Source organism: Ammodytes marinus, assembly GCF_949987685.1.
Source record: "Ammodytes marinus genome assembly, chromosome: 14".
In the NCBI taxonomy this organism is placed as follows: Eukaryota; Metazoa; Chordata; class Actinopteri; order Uranoscopiformes; family Ammodytidae; genus Ammodytes; species Ammodytes marinus.
In genome coordinates this window covers 13597336-13618082 of record NC_137218.1, presented here as the reverse complement: position 1 = coordinate 13618082, position 20747 = coordinate 13597336, and the positions used below count along the sequence as shown (strand labels likewise).

The window sequence follows — 20747 nt, the reverse complement described above, 5'->3', positions numbered from 1 at the left end:
TGCCGCATCCGGTTTAGTTCGTATTGCTCCACCGTAGCTTTCTGAAGTATTTACCAAAGTCTCGTTTGGATCGCGTGTCTCGCGATAAATTCCATACCTGTAATTTGGCTTCGCAGAGCTTCACAAAAAATCAGCTGGCTTTAACACCCACTTTACCCAGGAGCTATGAGTGTAAAACTCACCCAGGGGGCAGTTAAAGTAAGCATACACATTAATTTAACTGACTTACAGTTTTATTTGTCTTTACTCGACGTTTGGAGGCTAGCATTTAGACATGTAGCGCTACTAGCCGTTGCTGCTATCACCTAGAGCTGCGTATCTAAAACCATCGACACGTCAAACATAAACAAGTCTGATTAATAGTACATTTCTGTATACAAATACATGCATGTTTGTTTCATTTATTCAAATATTGTCGCAGGACAATGCTTTCTGGACTAAAGTGCTTCCATTTGGCTCATTTCCCCGAATAGTTCGATTTATTGTAGCCTAGTATTTATTCATTTACATGTAGACCTGTTCTGTTTAAATCCACTGACGCTCACCTGCTAGGGCCGGTACAAATTAACTGTCACCTCATTGATTTCCAATGAATGCTAGACTGTAACTTTGCAGCGGGGTAATAAGATTGGACGTATGGGGCCAGGCAGTAGAAATATACTAACAAACAAGTCTGTGTTTGTTATTGTCCAGGCCCTGTTCAAAGGCTCAGAGGTGAACAATCCAGTGCTGCAGCTGCTGGTAAGTGAATTTAAATCCACTTGACCAACGGATCCAGCTCTATTGTATTCCAAATTACAGCTTAAAAGAATGCAATGTGGACACAATCCTAAAAGGACATGTGTAACTTCATATCATGATATTGATGTGACACATCAATATCATACTTTAAAGTTAGACATTATGTATAGTGTATTGATTTGTAGTACATTTTAATTATAATTGTGTGCTCACATGGTGAAAGATAAAAAAAAATGTATTGTCCAGTTTACACATTACTTACACATTTTCTTTGTGTTTACCAGCACCTCAAAAAGATTGATAAAGACGCTGGTCCACCCAGGTTCCGGCTCATGATGAGTGACGGTCTGCACTCTCAGACTGGTGAGTATCTTACAATAGTAGTAATAGTACTGCTAGATAAATCTCATGAATATTTTTTTCTTACATATAAGTATGTTTCTGTAGGTTTCCTGCTGGCCACACAGTTAAACGATCTGGCAGAAGAAAACTTCCTGGAACCTTACTGTGTGTGTAAGTTGAAGAAGACCATTCTCAACGCGTTGCCAGATGGCAGGTAGGGATTTTTAAATGTTTTGTTTTTACTCTTTCTCATTTTTATTGGTTTGTAACATGTTTTGGCATCATCACAATTTTTTTCTTCAAGACGTGTGGTGATTGTGATCGAAATGGAGATATTGCAGTCCGCAGAGGAAGTTGGAGAGAGGATTGGGAGTCCAACTCCGTGTACTGGAGAGGGTGAGGTTAATTGTTTTAAATGGATGCATGCATGTAGTGAGAAATGACAACTAAAAGCTTCTTCAGGTCCCTTACTGTGCTTACTCAACCCGCAGGGAAGACGTCATCTCCACACAAGTTATCTCAGAGTCCCTCACTCTCAGCAACCCCTCCATCTGCTGCAGTGCCTGGACCCTCTTATGGGAACAACAGCAGTGAGTGCCACGTCAAAGATTTTGTTTATGTTTTCATGCTTCTGTATTTATAATTATCTTGTCCTCTTAGTTATTACACATGTGCTGTAATAGTTTGTTAAATAGTAAAATAATAATATCATAACATAGTTTGTAGTGCCAAGATATTGATAAACTTGCTACTTAATTACGGTTACTTAATGGCAGAAGTAGCTTTATTGATTGGTTGACTAACCACAGTAACTACAGAGATATCTGATTTGTGTTGAGCAGTATTATATTGTATAGTCTGAGCAAATTAGAGTTTCCCAACCACAACAATAGGAACAGTAATTCTCCACTTGTTCTACAAAAACATTCTACAGCCCACAAATGGTTGAATTGAACTTATCGCTCTCAAGCACACACTCTTTGACCACTTCCCCAAGAATATACAACAAATAAACCTTCTGCTTTGCCATCTATGATGGAGCAGCGTGAGGCTGAGGAATATATACAAAAAAGACAGATGCAGAGTTTGGTACAGTTATAAGACTTAATTTCCTAAAAAGTTAAAAACTTTGTTCAACTTGAGTTGTGTCGTCTTGAAGTCACATAACGTATTCTTTATTCTGCAGCTGTGCAGAAGGAAATCATTACATATATTGTAGAAAATGTAGTGCTTATAGAGGAACAAACCATATTCATGAATAATAATATAAATTCAGGGGACCAGTAATAACTAATTAAACATCATTTTGGAGTTTGTAAAATGATAGCGGGACCATTTTAAATAATTTGACAAACCTTCATGTCACCATCAGAGGGAGCCATGTACCCTCTGAAGAGAGCTACTGAATGATTTGCAGTCCTTCACTAGTTCTCCTCCTCAGGACTGTTCTGCAGTCATCATTTGGGACTAGCGGAGTCTTCGTTGTTCAGTTTTCAATCTCATTTACCACACCACACTTTAACCAGAGCTATTCATTCCTTTGATATCCCTAGTAGCACTTCAGTGTTCAAAGGCTGTGGCCTGAACGTGGGTTAAGAGCTAGATGAAACGAGATCATAAGGCGGCACAGGAGGAACTGGATTTCAACCGGTTGACAGGTAGCCACAGGAAGTTCAGTTTAAGTGCCCTATTTTCATATCTCACATTCTGCACCTTTATCATATTTTCTACTCAGCTTTCAGAAAAGGGAACTATCTTGTTGCCCACTGGCCACTGCGGCGCGTGTGGAGTCCATAACTCTCACCTTGTTTTTACCACCTACCCGATTTTTACAACAGAAACAGGACCTCCAAAGGAAGGCTGGTTTTCTGCTGGTGCCATGTATCACGCCTAAAGTAGCCTGCGTTTTTATTGAATCTTCTTTTATTAGCTTATAGCCTTTGTTTCAGTCAGATGTTTTATACCACCAACTGCTCTCAGCATCGACATTGATTTTGTTATATGGCAGGAACCCACCCAATAGTCCTCCTCAGTGAAAGATGTAGGCATGTGGGAGGATAATGAATGCTTTGTATGTATTGTGTGTTGTGTGAGGGAGCTTGTGTGGGCCGATGGCTCCTCCAGTTCATGGCTTCATGAATATTGTGTTGTGGACTGAATCCCCTTGAAGCAATACACAGATGGAGCAAGAAGGAAAGTCAAGTAATTCGACTCAGTTAATCAGAATCTTTTTTGTTTAGTATCTTGCTAAAGCAAGTTATATCAGAGATCCCACCAGATCAACCCGCTACCTACTATTGCTGCTCTATTGAATTGTCTACTGTTTATGAAACAGTAAGTGCTGCATTCCTCTTTAAGAACCAAAAACAAGCCCCATGCATGCAAGTGTATTTTCTCCTACTGAAAGTGTTGCTTACTTTCCAATATTTTTTTTTAAGTCGATAGAATGTGTGTGCATTCACAAGACTGCTAAATAGCACAAATGAAGTGTTTGCAATGAGGTGTGTGGGACATGTGATGAGGAGGGAGGCTGCTGTTTCATTAGAGGGACTTCACAGTCCTTCTGAAACACACTGAGTCCTTGGGCGCTTTCATCTGGCTGACGTGACTCCTTGCTTCCTTCATTCGCGTCTCTTGCTGGTATCAAATCCCTGCGTGGATGCGAGAGAGGGCTAAGAGCCAACTCCCAATGGGACGTCCTCCAGTATCATTAACACAAAGCGCTATCTATCACTACCTGGTGACTGCTTCTCCCAATAGCATATTATCATCATAAATATGTTGCTGCACAGGAGCACGGTAGAAATAACGCCATTAAACAAATACATGTGTTTATTACTGAAAGATTCAAAGAGACATGAAGGACTATTCCAATAAAAAACAATAATGTATCTATGAATGGCTGCAGGTACCGTCAGCACATCCTGTTCAGGTCCAGGCTAGATATTAAAGGGCTAATAATCACCGCAAGTGTGTTGCTGTTTATGACAAATACGTTTTTCCCAAATAAACTAAGATACACTTGGAGAAGAAAAAGAAGGAAATAAAGCATTTGGCTGATGAAAAAAAAATTGTTTTTAGAATTCATTCATTCCCCCTTTTTTTCTTGCTAAACATGAAAAATAATTAGCGCTGCTGTCAATGCAGTTACTTATTTCTACCCGTGGTTTGCTAAATTGACAGTATTTCAATCATGCAATGATAATGATATTACAACATTGCTCTTTCTGCTACAGTCAGTCAGTCAGTCTGTTCCTTTGCTTTCCCATGAGATCGCCTGATAGATTCAGTGTTCACTGTATGGTAAAGAAGCTTCTGCAATAGGATACATGTGGTCTCTGCGCCTCTATCCCTGTCTTGTTGAAATCATTTTTTTTAGGAAGGAAGTGTGTAATATGCCGAATAGAAAGCTCCAGGTACTTTTTTCAGTTGTGAACCCTGACCTCTGACTGATACTCTGAGTGGGAGGATGTTGTGTCCTGTGGTGTCAGCATTAAGCGTTCCTCGTAAGCTCTGTTAGACACAAGTTAAAAAACGTCAACATTTAAGTCACAACATTCATATTCTGAATGAAATGTTAGAAGAAAAAGAAAATCCCTCAGCAGTAGGTGGTGTGGAGTCCAAGGTCATGGCACAGTAGTCCTGATGGTTCTGTGTGCTTCATTTGAAATATTCATGCAGCTATTCTTGAAATAGACTACCTTTAAAACTGCTTTGCTGATGATATTTAAATCCTAAAAAGAGATCTGCACTCACTGAAGTGCAGTTATGAAAAGAAATTCATTATTCATCACTCACCGCTCTCTGCAGATTTCCTTTGTCCTCCTCACTACTCTTTCGCTCCCCTCCTCTCTTCTTCCTCCTCTCTCATAAACACAAACACACCTTTAAACACTGGCTTTTCAGTTTATCTGTTTATTGCTTTATACTTTACTATATCCTCCTCTCTTCCTACAGTATCCTAACCCTCACAAGCAGAGTGGCGGTTGAATACGTTAGCAGCATACATATTAGGCCTGTACTGATCTTAATCACAAAAAATGAGCTTCCTTGATGACCCACTATGCCCCTGTCTTTGCTCTGTTCTTCACCCCCACCACACACGCCCATCCACCCACACCTATCGTCTCCTTTTCTCTTCAAGCGTGTGTATGAATATTGATGTTAATTACCCCTCGCTTGAAAATGGCTGTTCAATTTGTGATTTTCCTCACTGAATTTTCTCACGACACACACATGCACACACACACTCATATATCAGTGATTCCTGAGAGGTGGGACAAAACAGGGTGCAATGTTGAAAGAATACAAACCCTATGTTTAGGCAAATAAAATGACATGTATGTATCCAACATATACAATCATATGAAAAAGTTTGGGAACCCCTCTCAGCCGGCATTATAATTGACTCTGCTTTCACAAAAAAAAGATAAAAGTGGTATGTCTTTAATTTACCAGGAACAGCTAAGTACTGGGATGTTTTCCAAACAAAGATTTTTTGAAAAGCAGTATTTGGTTGTATGAAATAAAATAAAATGTGAAAAACTGGCTGTGCAAAAATATGGGTACCCTTATGGTTTTGTTGATTTTAATGCCTGTAACAGCATGTAAAACTGATGAATTTAAACACAAAGTTGGTTGGATTATGTTGTTAAGCCTTGAACCTCATAGAATTGTCTGTTTAATCATGAGAAAATGTATTTTAGGTGCCTAAATGCAAGTTGTACTTCTCTTTGACTCTGCTGAAGTGAGACAGAATGGGATCATCAAAACTGCTCCCAAAAGATCTTAAAAACAAAGATTATTCATTATCATGGTTTAGGGGAAGGCTACAAGAAGCTTTCCCAAAGGTTTCAATTGTCAATTTCTACTGTAAGGAACGTTGTCAGGGAATGGAAGGACACAGGCACAGTTGCAGTTAAACCCAGGTCTAGCAGACCAAGAAAAGTACAAGAGCGGCATATGCGGCGGATTGTGAGAATGGTTGCACACAACCCAAAGATCACCTCCAAAGACCTGCAAGAACATCTGGCTGCAGATTGTGTATCTGTACATGGTTCAACAAATCAGTGCAATTTGCACCAAAACATCTGTATGGCCAGGTGATGAGAAGGAAGCCCTTTCTGCGCCCACGCCACAGATACAGTTGCATGGAGTATGCAAAAGCTCATTTAGACAAGCCAGATTCATATTGGAAGAAAATTCTTTGGACTGATGAGACAAAAATTAAGTTATTTGGTCTTTATAAAAAGCAGATGTTTTGGTGCAAATTGCGCTGAATTGTTGAACGATGTACAGATACACAATCTGCAGCCAGATGTTCTTGCAGGTCTTTGGAGGTGATCTGTGGGTTGTGTGCAACCATTCTCACAATCCTCCACCTATGCCACTCCTGTTTTTTTCTTGGTCTGCCATGCCTGGGTTTAACTGCCACTGTGCCTGTGTCCTTCCATTTCCTGACAACGTTCCCTACAGTCGAAATTGACAATTGAAACCTTTGGGAAAGCTTCTTGTAGCCTTCCCCTAAACCATGACAATGAACAATCTTTGTTTTTCAGATCTTTTGGGAGCTGTTTTGATGATCCCATTCTGTCTCACTTCAGCAGAGAGTCAAAGAGAAGTGCAACTTGCATTTAGGCACCTAAAATTAATTTTCTCATGATTAAACAGACATTTCTATGAGGTTCAAGGCTTAACAACATAATCCAACCAACTTTGTGTTTAAATTCATCAGTTTTACATGCTGTTACAGGCATTAAAATCAACAAAACCACAAGGGTACCCATATTTTTGCACAGCCAGTTTTTCACATTTTATTTTATTTCATACAACCAAATACTGCTTTTCAAAAAATCTTTGTTTGGAAAACATCCCAGTACTTAGCTGTTCCTGGTAAATTAAAGACATACCACTTTTATCTTTTTTTTGTGAAAGCAGAGTCAATTATAATGCCGGCTGAGAGGGGTTCCCAAACTTTTTCATATGACTGTACTAAGCTACAGAGCTAAGCTTTGACACAACCTCCCAGCTTTTGTCCTTTTTATCAAAATGGGATTTTTACCTTGCCATTCCTTATTTTGTGTTAACACCGTCAGACACCAAAAACTAAAAATAATTTCCCCTCAATTTATGCTAGACCCATGAGATGTATAGTGATCACAAATATTCACCAAGACTGACAGAGGCCACAACAAATATTTGAATATTATTTTTTTTGACATCTGACGGTGTTGACATATTTAACGTTTCTTAAACAGAACAAATGGAGTTTTTCTAGTAGCCATTTGGTTTTTCTGTTGATGAACTACTACAGAAAAATAAAATGATCGAAACATTTCAAATAACTTCTTCAGAAATTGTAAGTCGGTGTTGACGTATACTGGTTTTGACGCAGGACTTTCAAGATTTGGAATGTCTGACTCTAAATGTACTCTGCAGAGGTAGAATGTGACATAGTGACAGCTGCCCCTTATTTTGGTTGATTTTCTTCCATTTTAATGGATTGTCTGACGGTGGTGACAAAAAGTGTCCCACCTCTTAGAAACCTTATACAACATGAATGTGTTGTAGAACAACAGTTTTTATTGATATGAGAGATTATTTAGTGTTGCTTTTTAATAAAAAAAAAAACTTTTTAATCATTAAAGGTTTTATTGCATATGAATGATTGATCCCTTCTCTGTGGACACACTGTTTTGGACGTCGTGAGAAGATAACAAGTGTCATATATTTGACATAATAATTATACAATTAAATTTAAGGGGATAATTGTTCTATTCTTAATCCCTAATAACATCTGCAATTTTAAATATGTTTACTTTTAAACATAACAGCAGTTAATATTGGAAGACAGCCTTTTGTCCCGCTTTTCAAGAATCACTGATATACACACACACACACACACACACACACACACACACACACACACACACACACACACACACACACACACACACACATTTTACTTTAATATAGAAGTTGACTATTCAAATTAGCTGACATTGTTGGTAAAAAAAATAAAAATCAATGTGGGACAGAACACTATGTTATTTAAAAGCCTGATTAATTACGATTATTAGGTTTGTGGTGATCATCTAGTGATATTTGAACTTTTGGGGCTGAAGTACATTTAAATATGATTTTTGATTTACTTTTCGTATTAAATAACTTGATGAATACATTACAATGGATTATTAGAAGCATCTAATAACTTTAAACTCATGCTTCTTCAGTTATTCATGCTATCATATACTGTAATGCCTATTTAAATAAATCAAAAAATCAGCATAATGCCCACAAAATGTTGTTTTTCAATGTGGAAAAACATAAAGAAATACTCATTAGCATGAACGTGATTGAGATAATACAGAATCGTATTGTATGTCTTGGCCACAAGATTTGTATTTTTATAACTAATCCTAAATATTGTTTTTCCTATAAATAAAAGGCATAAATACAGTAGTTATGGAATGCATAACTGATTGGCACACAGTATCATTAATTGGCACAAACTGATGTTAACAGGGAATTGAATATTTCTAGGACGACATTCTGATTTAAATTGTAGGAATGCAGCTAAAAATCATCAAAATCTTTTTGTGTTTTCTATATTTCCCAGTGCCTAAGGCAATGTCCTCATTGCTTGTTTTGCTCAGACACCAGAAAACCCCCCCAAGATATTCAATTTACAATAAAAGCAAATGAAGAAAAACCTCAAATCCTTGAAAACTAGAATCAGCAAATGTTTGCTTGTTTTTGCTTGATAATTAAGTTACCAAGAAGTAGTTACCAACAGTGTTTTAAATCACTGCCGTTGTATGAGTCTTTCGCCATTGTTTGGTTGCCATCTTGTTCGTAACTACAAAGCATCTCACTTTTTTTCCTCAGGATCACTTTCTCCTCCCAGAGGCCGGGGAAGAGGTTCTGTGGGAGAAGCGGCCATGTTGGTTTCACCCATGAAGTTTTCCCCCATGAAGTCTTCACCAATGAAGTCTTCACCCATGTTTGCTTCGCCCATGAAAGCCTCACCCTCAAAAGCCTCACCAATGAAAGCCTCACCCTCCAAGACTTCACCTATGTATGAGTCACCCTCCAAGACTTCACCTATGAAGGCTTCACCCAGCTCTTCTCCAGGCCCTTCAACAAGAGTGATCCCTCTTGCTAGTCTCAACCCATACCAAAGCAAGTACGTGTACGCTTGATATTCTTCCTTTGTGTCTGTTAAATAATTGAAACGGTTAGAAAAGCAATGAACTTGACCCACATGCATTTGCTCAAAATTTCCAGGACAATTCTCTGTACTGTAAAAAAGTTTTTACAACCCTTCAGCTCATTCATCTGATAAACCATTTCCTCTCAAGCTGTGGCTCTACTCCCCTGTTTTCCTTGGTCTATGTGTGTGTGTGTGTGTGTGTGTGTGTGTGTGTGTGTGTGTTTTTCTTCTGTACCAATGCGTGTGGATCAGCATGTTAGTCAGCCCATTTGCATGGAAATGAAATGACCCATCTTGCCTCAGAAATGGGCAGAGACTGCTAGGCCTTTTTGGTTTGCTGCTGAGGTTTTGATTCTGTTATTTGGCCTGTCGGGGATTTGGCCGACCTCTGTTTATTTCCCCCCGTCTTCATTCCATCTCACAGTTACCTTACATCCTACAGGGTTCAGTATTACAGCTACTGTCCCCCCCACCCTCTCCTCTGGCTTCTTATCGTTGGATTTGGCTAAGTTTCTATTTTTGACCTCAAAAAGTTAACCACAAAAGGTCAAGGGAACAGTAAAGTAATATGTAGATATCCAGATATAAAGTAAAGGTAGCCGGTCAACTCTCACCATGTTTGGGCTCTGATAACGTAGCCATAGATTAAAATTGCATGCTGTAAAGATAACTGTGCCTCTAGGTGTTGTAATAAACTGATGACTCTTCACATTTTGAAGTTGGGGAGTACCTCCAGAGGAGAGTAAAAACAGATGACTCCAGCAGCCGTTCTTCTATGTACTGTATGTGTGCGTGAAATTAAACACAAAAGTGTGTGTCACTGTCTGACAAAGTGTTATTAACAGTAGAATACATGGGGATGCTGTGTACATATGTGCACATGGTCTTTTATGGCCATTTGCATAGCTTTCTCATCCTATTCTCCTGGCGTTAAGTAATAGCATCCAGAGCAGACTATAATTGGCTTTTGGCTGCCATAAAACCTTGGTGTAGCAGTCTTATCCATTCCGAACAGGGGACGGGGTTCACTCTGGGCCAGCAGCTGCTCTCATGATAGGGGATTTAATTGCAGACAAAGTTATGGTATGAATATCCTCCACTGCACAATTATAAACGCAGTCAAGAAGCTCACTGCTGCACAAACCGCCGGGCTCGGCTGACTGTTGTTAAAAACAGAACAAGAAGCACATTTTCAATGCAACCAGGAGTTGTCAGCTGTACAACACCTACCGCACTCTTTGAAAAAAAAAGTTGCCATAGATGCTTCCTTTTTTTCCCTTTTTTTCTTCTTTTGAGGAACTTTTAAAAGACTGAAAAGTCTCATGCGATTTCCTTGCCATTGTTCTTTAGGGTTTCACGTTGAATGCTGGGAGCTGAGTTGCTCACTGACAGCGTTTACATGCACAGCTATACTCTAAATCAACCCCTTTGCTGTTTGCGCTGACTTTTAGCAACTCATTAAGTTACATTTTACATAGCTGTGTTATTTCAAGAAAGTTCTCCTGTCATTACATTTTTGGCTTTAAATTAAGTGTAATTGATGTAAGTGTCTGTTTGTATTCACATATAACATACATCTGTTGAAGAAAATAGAAAATAAAAAAACCTGATGGAAGACATTCATGTAATTTTATTTAAAGAAACATTTGCTAAGCTTAGATTTAGTTGACATATACCGTGCTTAATTATTCCACATCATTATTCCATTATCTGTGTATTTTCGTATAGGTGGACTATCAGAGCCCGAGTCACCAACAAGTCCAGTATCCGCACCTGGAGTAACTCTAGAGGAGACGGCAAGCTCTTTTCCTTTGAGATAGTGGATGAGAGTGTGAGTAGAGGAGTGAACTTGAATATCTTCCTGTTATGTAAATGACTTTTAACATACGGAACACATGGTTGTTATTACATATCAACTATGAATATTGTGTGTTATTTTTTATGTGCTGGTCAATAGGGAGAAATTAGGATCACAGCCTTCAACAAGGAAGTGGACAAGTTTTTCTCTCTAGTGGAACCCGGCAAGGTGAGCAGATCCCACTCACTATTATCCATCCTCCCTTGAAGCGATAAAAGCTTAGCCTAGAATGCTGCAAGGAAGTATTTTTTGTATTCACATCTTTTCAAAAGGGTTAGGCTTCCAAACATGGTTTCAATTTCATGTTATTAGATGAAGTCGGCCGAAGACCCACTTTGACAACAGTAAGACAATATATAAAGGTTATTAAAAAAAAAATCCGTGCCTGCCTCAGGTATCCATTCAGTAGGCTCACTGCACCTCAAACAAATGTATCATCTTCAAAATCATGTCTACTAAACCCCTGAATGAGCCAGAGGCAACTCAGAGAGTGGTTTAGTAATGTTTTACTGAAATGTATATTTTTGACACTTTTGAACATTTGGGTGGATATACGGGTTTATGCTGCTGTAACAGTGTGAGGAAACTCCTCTTCATTCCTCTGCTCCATACTGATCTTGAAGAGACTGTGGGAAATGGGGATAACAAAAAAATACATCGTCTTTTATTTTGTGCAAAAATTAAGTTTTGGCCGAAGAGGGAATTTCACTCACTAGTGAAGTGGGATCCTTAAATATATCATGTTTTTTAAGGGAATAATTAATATATTTATTCTGCATAGAAAGTCGAGTACTGTGTATAGATTCCATTCAAGTGGTTAAACTAATAAAAACATCATAAATTGACAAGTGTTTACAAGTAGAATCAGATGGGGTAATGTGTGATGCATGATCTCACACATCTGTACACCCCCATCTGTTGCCAACTCTTCTAGAGAGTTGGCAGCACCAGTCTCAGGGAACAGCGGAAATGATAATCAACTAAGCTATTATTTGTGCAAGAGAGAAACGTATTAGTGTGTGTTTGTGTTAAAAAGGGTTTGTCCTTATTAGTCTGATCACCCAGAACATGCCCTCTGCATGCTCCTGTATACCCAAGCAATGACAGACAACTGCAACACATGTTAAAGCTCTTTGCTTAACTCAGTCTGGCCCACAGAGCTTAATAACTCAATTAACCCTGGCCATCATTTTGCTAGTCACACTGGCTCAGGTATCAGTGACACCCAAACACAGCCCCAGATCCAATTTGTGCCCTCTGCCCTCCAAAGATAAATAAAGGAATGAATCCGTCTTCCCTTCGTGATCTGGGTATTGACAGAACAGTGAGTGGGTCTGACTGGCTCTAGTGTGGCCAGAATGCTTATCACATTAGTTTCTCGCTCCTATCATTGTGAGTGGGGTAAATTGAGAGAAAGAAAGAGGAGAGAGAGAGAGAGATGGGTACACACTCAGAGGCAGATGGAGAAAAAATAGAGAGAGGGGATATGAGAGTTGGGGAGAACAAATGAAAATGTGCGCCTCGAATATTGAGTTTAAATTGTGCTGTTTTGCATGCTCACTTTCAGCTGCTTCTTATTTTCGGTGAATTAGACAAGTGACGGGGGACGTTACAACACCACTTCTATTAAGCTGGACCCGAAGGTTTTTTTCGCCGTTCCAATTAATTGTTTTTTGGTTGAAAAGAAGCCGTATTGTAATAATAATTTCCCTTGCAGGATCAGTACAGTGGTCCCCCAACAGGATCAGTCATAGTTGCTTTAAATTCAGTCCGATTGTGTTACATTTTTCTAATGCCAGCAAACCTTTGCTCACCCATCATCTCATCTGCAGGTGTACTACATCACCAAGGCAACCCTGAAGGCGGCCAACAAACAGTACACCACAGTGAAGAACGACTACGAGATGACCCTCAACTCTAGTTCCTCCGTTGTGCCATGTGACGACAATCAGGGCGTCCCCACATTGCACTGTGACTTTGTGCCCATTGCAGAGCTGGAGAACAGAGACGCAGATGCCATCATTGGTAAGAAAAGAAGTTCATCAGTGAGACTCACTGTAAATGTGTTCAATTCTACCATTTCACCAATAAAATAACTACAATCACTGCGAGTGAACATGCAGAGCTAAAGGCAGACTAAATATAGCAACCTCAATTTTTAGCAATCAAGGCTTTAAAAAGGTTTTTAATCAACTGATCCAGTCAGGTATGTGTCAAACCATTCAGCAATCTGTGGCAAAGGCTTGAATAATGACATGACTCACTACCTCTTCAAACTTCGTGAACCACTGCCGACGTAAGGTGAGGTGTGATTAAGCGACTGTGTGGCCAGATTCTTTGCTACAAATCTTGTCAGATATTGTAATTTGTGGATAGTTCGGCTGTCGTGTACAAAATGTCTATTTAAAAAAAATCACACAACCAAAGAGCAACAACAGCCTATACCTGGAGATTGTTGTGCCTGTCCAGTCAGGTGAATAGAAAGTTAGTATTTTTTCCGTGTGAACAAGAGAACTATCAATAATGGTTTGCACTGACGACTCTATTAAGAAAAGCCCTCCTAAAGCAATTAGGGCCTTCATGCAAGAAAAACTCTGTATTTAAAAAAAAATCTTAGCCATCTCTTCCTTTCTTCTGTGACGTCTCCTTGTACATGTCCCAAAACTAGACAAGCAAATTGCTAATTTCCGCCTGATGAATGCCACGTGTTCATGAGGAGGAGGTATGCATATGAGACATATGTGCCACAAAAATTTAAATTTGCCATATTGCATTTGTTTGTTCTAAAACAATTATAACCAGTGTAAAAAAATAGAAGATTTCATGTCCTGCTTTTTTGGAAATCAACGGATGAAATGATAAATTGGAGTAGCGCTGTACTGTTACAGAAATAAAGAGCAAATGGTTTGAAATTTAGTCACGTGATAATCATGGAGGTATTGGAAGAGAGAACATTATAGCTTATAGGGTTAGATATTACACTGTCGGGTGCAAGGGGAATATACTCAACCTGCATACACACTCTCATCTATTGCACTGAGAGGGCTGTATCTTTGTTTATGTCTAAATATGTCTATGCAATCTAAAGAACCTCTCAGTTAATTGGCAGACATGATGATGATAATATAGTGAACAGCATGTGTGAAGTTTGTCTTAGTTATACATTTGATATCATTTTAATATCCTTTCAAACTTTCAAACTTTTTTCCGCTCTGTGGAGAGAGTCAGTTGCTGTCACTGTAAGAAAATGTGGGTCATCAGCTGGATCATATCTCTCAGTGCTCAGTTAACCCAGGCAATTACAGTTTATAGATATAGATGGGAAAAAAAGGTGAGTTAATGGACAGGCACATGCCAGTCAGTCATGTAGCAGGTGTCCTAGTAGAATACATTATGATGATGTGGCAGGGAAGGTTAATTCAGGCACAAAGTGAAGAGGCGAGATAAGAATAGGATGATGTTCCTTCCACTGTTTCTGTGAAGGTCAGTCGCAGTCTCTGCCCTCTGTGTCTGACAGGTATGTCTTATCTCTGGGACAAATACGATGGGGGTGGTCCAAGTGTAGATTGGGGTTGAAATCAGTGATTCACCAGTTAACTCGTGGCAATCTACTATTATAAATCAGATGATGCACGGGTGTGACAGTGACTGTAGACGTCATAATGAGGATATCATTTTAAAAACCAAAGTTGAAGGGTGAGGATATAAAAAAATACATGTTTTGTCCCCTAATTGTTTTGATCAACATTTTAGACTGGCATTAATCGACTCTTTTTGTTGCTTAATAGTACTCAGTGTGACTTTTTTTCTTCTTTTTTGATCACTTTTGAGATATACAAACTAGTCTTTAACAAAAAAAACGTACTTCCATTTAACAAAAAATGCTGAAATCCTCAAATGTAAATAATTCAAGTCTGAATTCAAGCCCATCAGCGTAGATCTTTATGGTATTGTAACTTTGATCTCAGACACCTGATTGTCCATTGCACAATAATGCAATACTATGCTGCATTGAGTCAATGGAGCATACAGCAACCCCTGGGTTGTAGCACACACAGGGCTATCATTTATTTTAAGTGTATTAGAGGACACATGAAGGGTCATAAAGAAGTGTAAACACAGTGTGATACTGAGTGGCAGATTCATGTAGGGTTATTTTCAGAGCGGTTATATTAGCATAATTACAGTTGCGTAAAGCATGGGCAGCACACCACACAGTTAAGAGAAGCACTGAGCCATTTACTTGGAGTGTGTGTGCGTGTGCGTGTGCGTGTGCGTGTGCGTGTGCGTGTGCGTGTGCGTGTGTGTGTGTGTGTGTGTGTGTGTGTGTGTGTGTGTGTGTGTGTGTGTGTGTGTGTGTGTGTGTGTGTGTGTGTGTGTGTGTGTGTGTGTGTGTGTGTGTGTGCGCGCGCTGGTCGCAGAAGGGCAAAGATACATGTCCTGTGTGTCATCTGTTGTCCCTCCTCTCACTCCCTCTCTCCCCGCTCCTCTGTTAAATAGGGGATTATAACATGGTAATGAGAACTGTCGGCCTGTTCCTGTGGTGATAATAGAGTTCAGAGGTGGATGACATCGTCTCAATCATAATGGAATTAAGAAGGAGTGAGAGAGCACAGATAGACAGCGAGGGAGGAGGGGGGGTGAGGAAGAGTTTAGAAAAAGGTGAGCAGAGGTTGCAGACAAGAGGACCGAGTTCAGAGAATGAATGGTGTGCAAAAGATATATTATAATTCTGTTTAGGCATTTTTTTTTAATGTGTGGGAAATGCTACTGACACAGTTCAACAGAAAAATAGCCGTCAGAAATGTGATGATTGTTAGCCAATTCAAATTAGTTTTTGACCACAAACAGAGCTTCGGACCAATGTTTTCATGAGATGTTTTCTGTTTAGTTTGCATTATGCTAGCAGAACGGGATATACATATCCACCACCTGTTTTAACCTATTCCACTGATCATGAATTGGCGGCGGTAACACACGAAGAAAAAGTAGACTTAAGTATTAAACAAATGTAGACAATTTAAAATATAAAAAAATCAGTTCACAAATGTACTATTTGTAAGGAAATGTATTCAACACATTTGCCACACAATGTATTTGGGTGAGTATCACTGAATGTAAACATAGGGCACCTTAAAGGTTCAGTAAGCGGAATGGTCAGTTTAGCTAACTTCCTATCAGTGCCTGCAGTTAGCAGTCCCCTCCCTCTACCCCACGTCACCACATGAATGCACAGCGGTCTTCAAGCAGCGAGTCATGTAGCATCATCTCAGATCCATAAGTGTGATAAAACATGATAAAAACCATCAAAACAGACATTGGGAAGGATTCTTACCTGCTCCGCCATTGTAGGCGCATACACATTCACCCATCTGTCGCTCTGCACATGCACCGGCAGTGAGACGGGTGCTGGTTTGTAGAGTTCTCTCTTCTGATTGGTTTTTAGTAGTGGGATCCCCGAAAAGTTTATTTGCTGATTACATGCAGAGCGAGTGACTGAGAGATCGGCTTTATGAAGCCCGCACACTATAAAAGTGATCACTGTATGAATAAAGAGTGATTTAACACTTATTTTAACATAAATACATTGCTTACTTCACCTTTTAAGTTATTCATTAAGTGAAAAGGACCAACCTTTGGCTCTCTTGTTTCACATGAATGAAAATGGGTAGTAGGACTTGTTTACATTGTCCACTCTAGAGAATAAAGGTTCCAGGTTTAATCATTAAATTCAAATTGAACGCACAGTCTGGCTTCACCCTATGTCATAGTATTGTGTTGCATTAATCCTGTCTTTTTGCAGGATGCTTTTGAAATTGAATTTGTGTTTATTTATTTTCCTATTTGTTGAACAATAAGCGCTTTATAAATGAATTTGACTTGTTCCGATTCAATGTTTAATATTAGTTGTGGTAGGCCAGGCTCCTCTTCACCGGCGTCTTATGGCTCAGCTGTGGCGGCTCTGCACTGCAGTAATCCTGAATGAAGTTTTTAGGCCTTGAGCAATGACAGGAAACACGAACGAGGAATCGGTGTGTTTGTTGTGATTTGGAGAATGAGCCTAGGTGTTAGCCGGCCTGAAATAGCATTTGTGTCAGTTTGCTGGGTCTTGGCGACATCAGAAGAGGTGTCAACTGTCCATTGTGCTGTGTCTTTACTGCTTATGAAATGCTACCTCTTCACATAATGTGTTATCCAGGAGCAATTTTACACTTTTTTCTTGCCTGATTGTAAGCCTATTTGTCCACCTGTATTCATGAATTCTCTATAAGTGGATGTTTAAGATGACTCTCTGCCTTTAGATGTGATTGGAGTGTGTAAGAGTTCGGAGGACGTGTCCCGTATCACCACAAAGGCCAGCAAAGAAGTTTCCAAGAGGGCCCTCGAACTTATCGACAAGACTGGCAAAATGGTGACAGTCACATTGTGGGGAGAGGAGGTAATGCCTATAATCTATCTCTCTTTGCTCTCTCTTTATGTATCCAGGGATGATTTTGCAGTTGAACATAAAACCTAATGTAGAGCAGGCTGCAATTAATCGTGTGTTCATGAAGTTGCTCATCCAAGTGTGTGCCTATGCGTCTCTGTACCATATCCCTGTGTGTGTTCTTGCATACAGAGCTGTTAGATTTGTTTTTTCTGGGCTGTAAAATTTGCATCGTTCAAATCGTGCCCGTGACCTTCAGGAGTGTTTTTTGAGGCTAAATAACTCTTGAATGTGCATGACATAGCACGATTGTTCTCTAAGCTCATTCAATCTGCGAGGGCTAATCCCTCCTCTTCGACAAAATCCCCAAAAATGACTTTCAAATGAACTTGTAGGTTGTCCAATTATAAAAGCAAACCATACTGCATATTACCCTCTGGTCTCTCCGAGCTCCAGAAACACAAGGAGGGACAACTGCTCTTGCCGTCTCTTGTTCTCCATCTTTCACTCCACAATTACTTTGTCTTTGACACCGTTTTTTGTTCTCTCTCCGTCAGGCGGAGAAGTTTGACGGCTCCACGCAGCCTGTGGTCGCCATCAAAGGAGCACGCTTGTCAGATTTTGGGGGCCGATCTCTCTCCGCTTTGTTCAGTTCCACAGTCATGGTCAACCCAGACATACCGGAGGCCTTCAGACTGAGGGGCTGGTGAGTCACTCTTTTTTTCAGATTCTTTTTTTGACATTTTTGCTTTATTAGACTTTGGGGAGACAGATATGAAATGGGGTAGAGAGGGGGATGACATACAGAGAATGACCCGGGCCGGATTCGAACCCGGTGCTGCTGTGACGAGGACTGAGTCTCCGGGGGGGAGGGGGGATGCTCTAACCATCACACCACGACCACCACCTCTTAAGTGTGCATGCATACACCAACACACATTTTTGATAACATACAGAATTGTCCACTTTGCGAACTTCCATTTACATTGGAAGTCGGAGGTTGGAACTGGGAGTGATGTCACATCTGAGTTGACACCATTCCAGTAGCACAAATGGGAAATTACTGAAACCATGAATGTTTGCCTTTTAGAAATCACATTATGAACGTTTGCCTCTAGCAATCACCTGGGGTTAGCCATTGATCACAATAGATAGAAAATGAGCAGTGCCATGCGTACAGGGAATTTAATGTGTCACAAATATTGCGGAAAAGCTTCAGTGTTCAATTATCAAAGTGTTCACGGCTGTTGATGTGCTGAGCAACCGGGGGCGTTCCAATTCCGACAGTTCAACTTGAAAACAGCATGAGCTCCGACATCCAATCACTTTCATAGAAGTGCCACACGAAAAACAAAGCATGCGTTAGCAGAACGACAAATCAATGTACAAATAGGACAATTGTTGCTGTAATTCTTACATGCGTCAAATAACCTATACGAAATACTCAATTCATGGTACGTCTACACTTTCTCACACACGGATGAACAAACATTCAAGTGCTAAACCCTGATTACCACGTGCAAGAAGACTGGTGGCACGTGCCTCCCCAATCCCAGGGAGACTCTAGACAGGATGTGGACAGGATTGGATGGAGGGGAATAACAGAAAAAGCAGAACACGGATATTTCTGGATCCCAGCTCTGCACAGCTACTTTACGTGCACAGAAAGATGGGGACAGTGTGAGCCGCATGAAACTGGATTCTTATTAGCAATTTGTGTGGAGGGATTTAAAATTATGACTCATTCACTCATTTAGGCTGTTCCCATGTCTGGCCACCTCTGAAATATAAATGTGCTTTTTTTCTCCTTTGTGTGTGTGTGTGTGTGTGTGTGTGTACAGATCAGTGATACATTGTGCATATGATTGACTGTCTGCAAACCATTGTGTCAATCAATCAATCAATCCATCAGCTTTATTGAAGAGACTCAAGGTCCATTTAAAAAACACATACAACACATACAACAATTAAAAAAGGCAATTATACCAATGTTTCCACATAAGTGACTAGTATCGTACAGCACTGACACGAGGATTTGACAGCAGCATAATATAATGAGAATCATTCATTCTACAGATTACGTAGGGGGCAAAGGGATTTTTTGGACATGGGCTGTTGTAAAAGGTTGTTCACCAGAAATGATATCTAGGACCTTCAAGATCACAACCTTGGTGGACATCCTGGTCAACTACCTGCTGGAAAGCTATAGGGGGCCGAAATAGAAAATAGGAACCACGGTTTAATGTTTAAATGTATGTATAAAGTTTAAATTTTAAAAATAAAGATTTTAACTCATGCTTTATCCAAAATCTAGATTTTTGGTTTTTAAAGATATGCACATGTGTGCATAATTTGTTAAATATGCCAAATTTGCATATATATATAAAAAAAAAAAAAAAAAACTTCAATACAAAAAATTATTGTTTCAATGCCAGTAATCAACTTGCAAAGTTTCATGATGATATCTATAAGTTAAAAAAATTCATTTTACACTCGCATTAAACCATGGTTCTGATTTTCTATTTCGGTCCCCTGTAGCTTTCCAGCGGGTAGTTGAGCAGGTTGTCCGTCCAGGTTTTGATCCTTGAAGGTCCTAGATATAATTTCTGGTGAACAACCAACCCATGTCTGTTTTCCAAAAAAAGAGGGTTTTGCCTAGCCTGGCTCCGCCCGCCCGCCTGCTTCCGGCCAAATTTTATTTCCCCTTCAGTAGTCAGTCTGGGTGTACAGCCCATTTCCCAGTTTTGCCGGAGATTCGACAGCCGGTCCAATCAGCGAACAGAGCGAGTGGCTGAGAACGATGACGTCGAAGTCGCGCTCCAGTTTCAGTTGCCAGAAGCCGGCTCATGACACACGTGACGACCAAACGTTATGCGATTGGTTGGCTAATCCAGAGTGGCACTGGGCAGATCCAATAGTTTTAAACTTTAACAGACACCCGCCTCCATAAGTGAACGTTTGCCAATTACAGCACTGCCAGACCTTCTGTACAAATGAAATGAAGTACGATGGTCTGGTAGCACCAGGCTAGGTTTTGCCCTCTGGGTAGATGGATTTATACATTGGATTTCTCAAGTTTCTCAATCTGCACTAGCTTTAAAGTGTGAATAAAGTAAATAAAGGAGTGTCTTTGTGAATACCTGTGGACATTATTTTGTTCACTCTTT

At 39.8% G+C, this 20747-nt stretch overlaps 1 protein-coding gene across 1 annotated transcript in view; it reads left to right on the top strand.

The window, feature by feature from the left end:
• The first annotated feature begins 81 nt into the window (after positions 1–81).
• The window catches only part of LOC307260478 (replication protein A 70 kDa DNA-binding subunit-like), a 45004-nt gene continuing 24338 nt past the window's right edge, over positions 82–20747 (top strand). The window contains exons 1-12 of the mRNA XM_080040733.1: positions 82–198; positions 694–741; positions 1026–1104; positions 1189–1297; positions 1388–1479; positions 1575–1673; positions 8971–9268; positions 11024–11126; positions 11253–11321; positions 12986–13178; positions 17456–17592; positions 18138–18286. Coding sequence (XP_079896859.1) covers positions 166–198; positions 694–741; positions 1026–1104; positions 1189–1297; positions 1388–1479; positions 1575–1673; positions 8971–9268; positions 11024–11126; positions 11253–11321; positions 12986–13178; positions 17456–17592; positions 18138–18286 — 1409 coding nt within the window. The 5' untranslated portion in view covers positions 82–165. The remainder of the gene's footprint in view (positions 199–693; positions 742–1025; positions 1105–1188; positions 1298–1387; positions 1480–1574; positions 1674–8970; positions 9269–11023; positions 11127–11252; positions 11322–12985; positions 13179–17455; positions 17593–18137; positions 18287–20747) is intronic.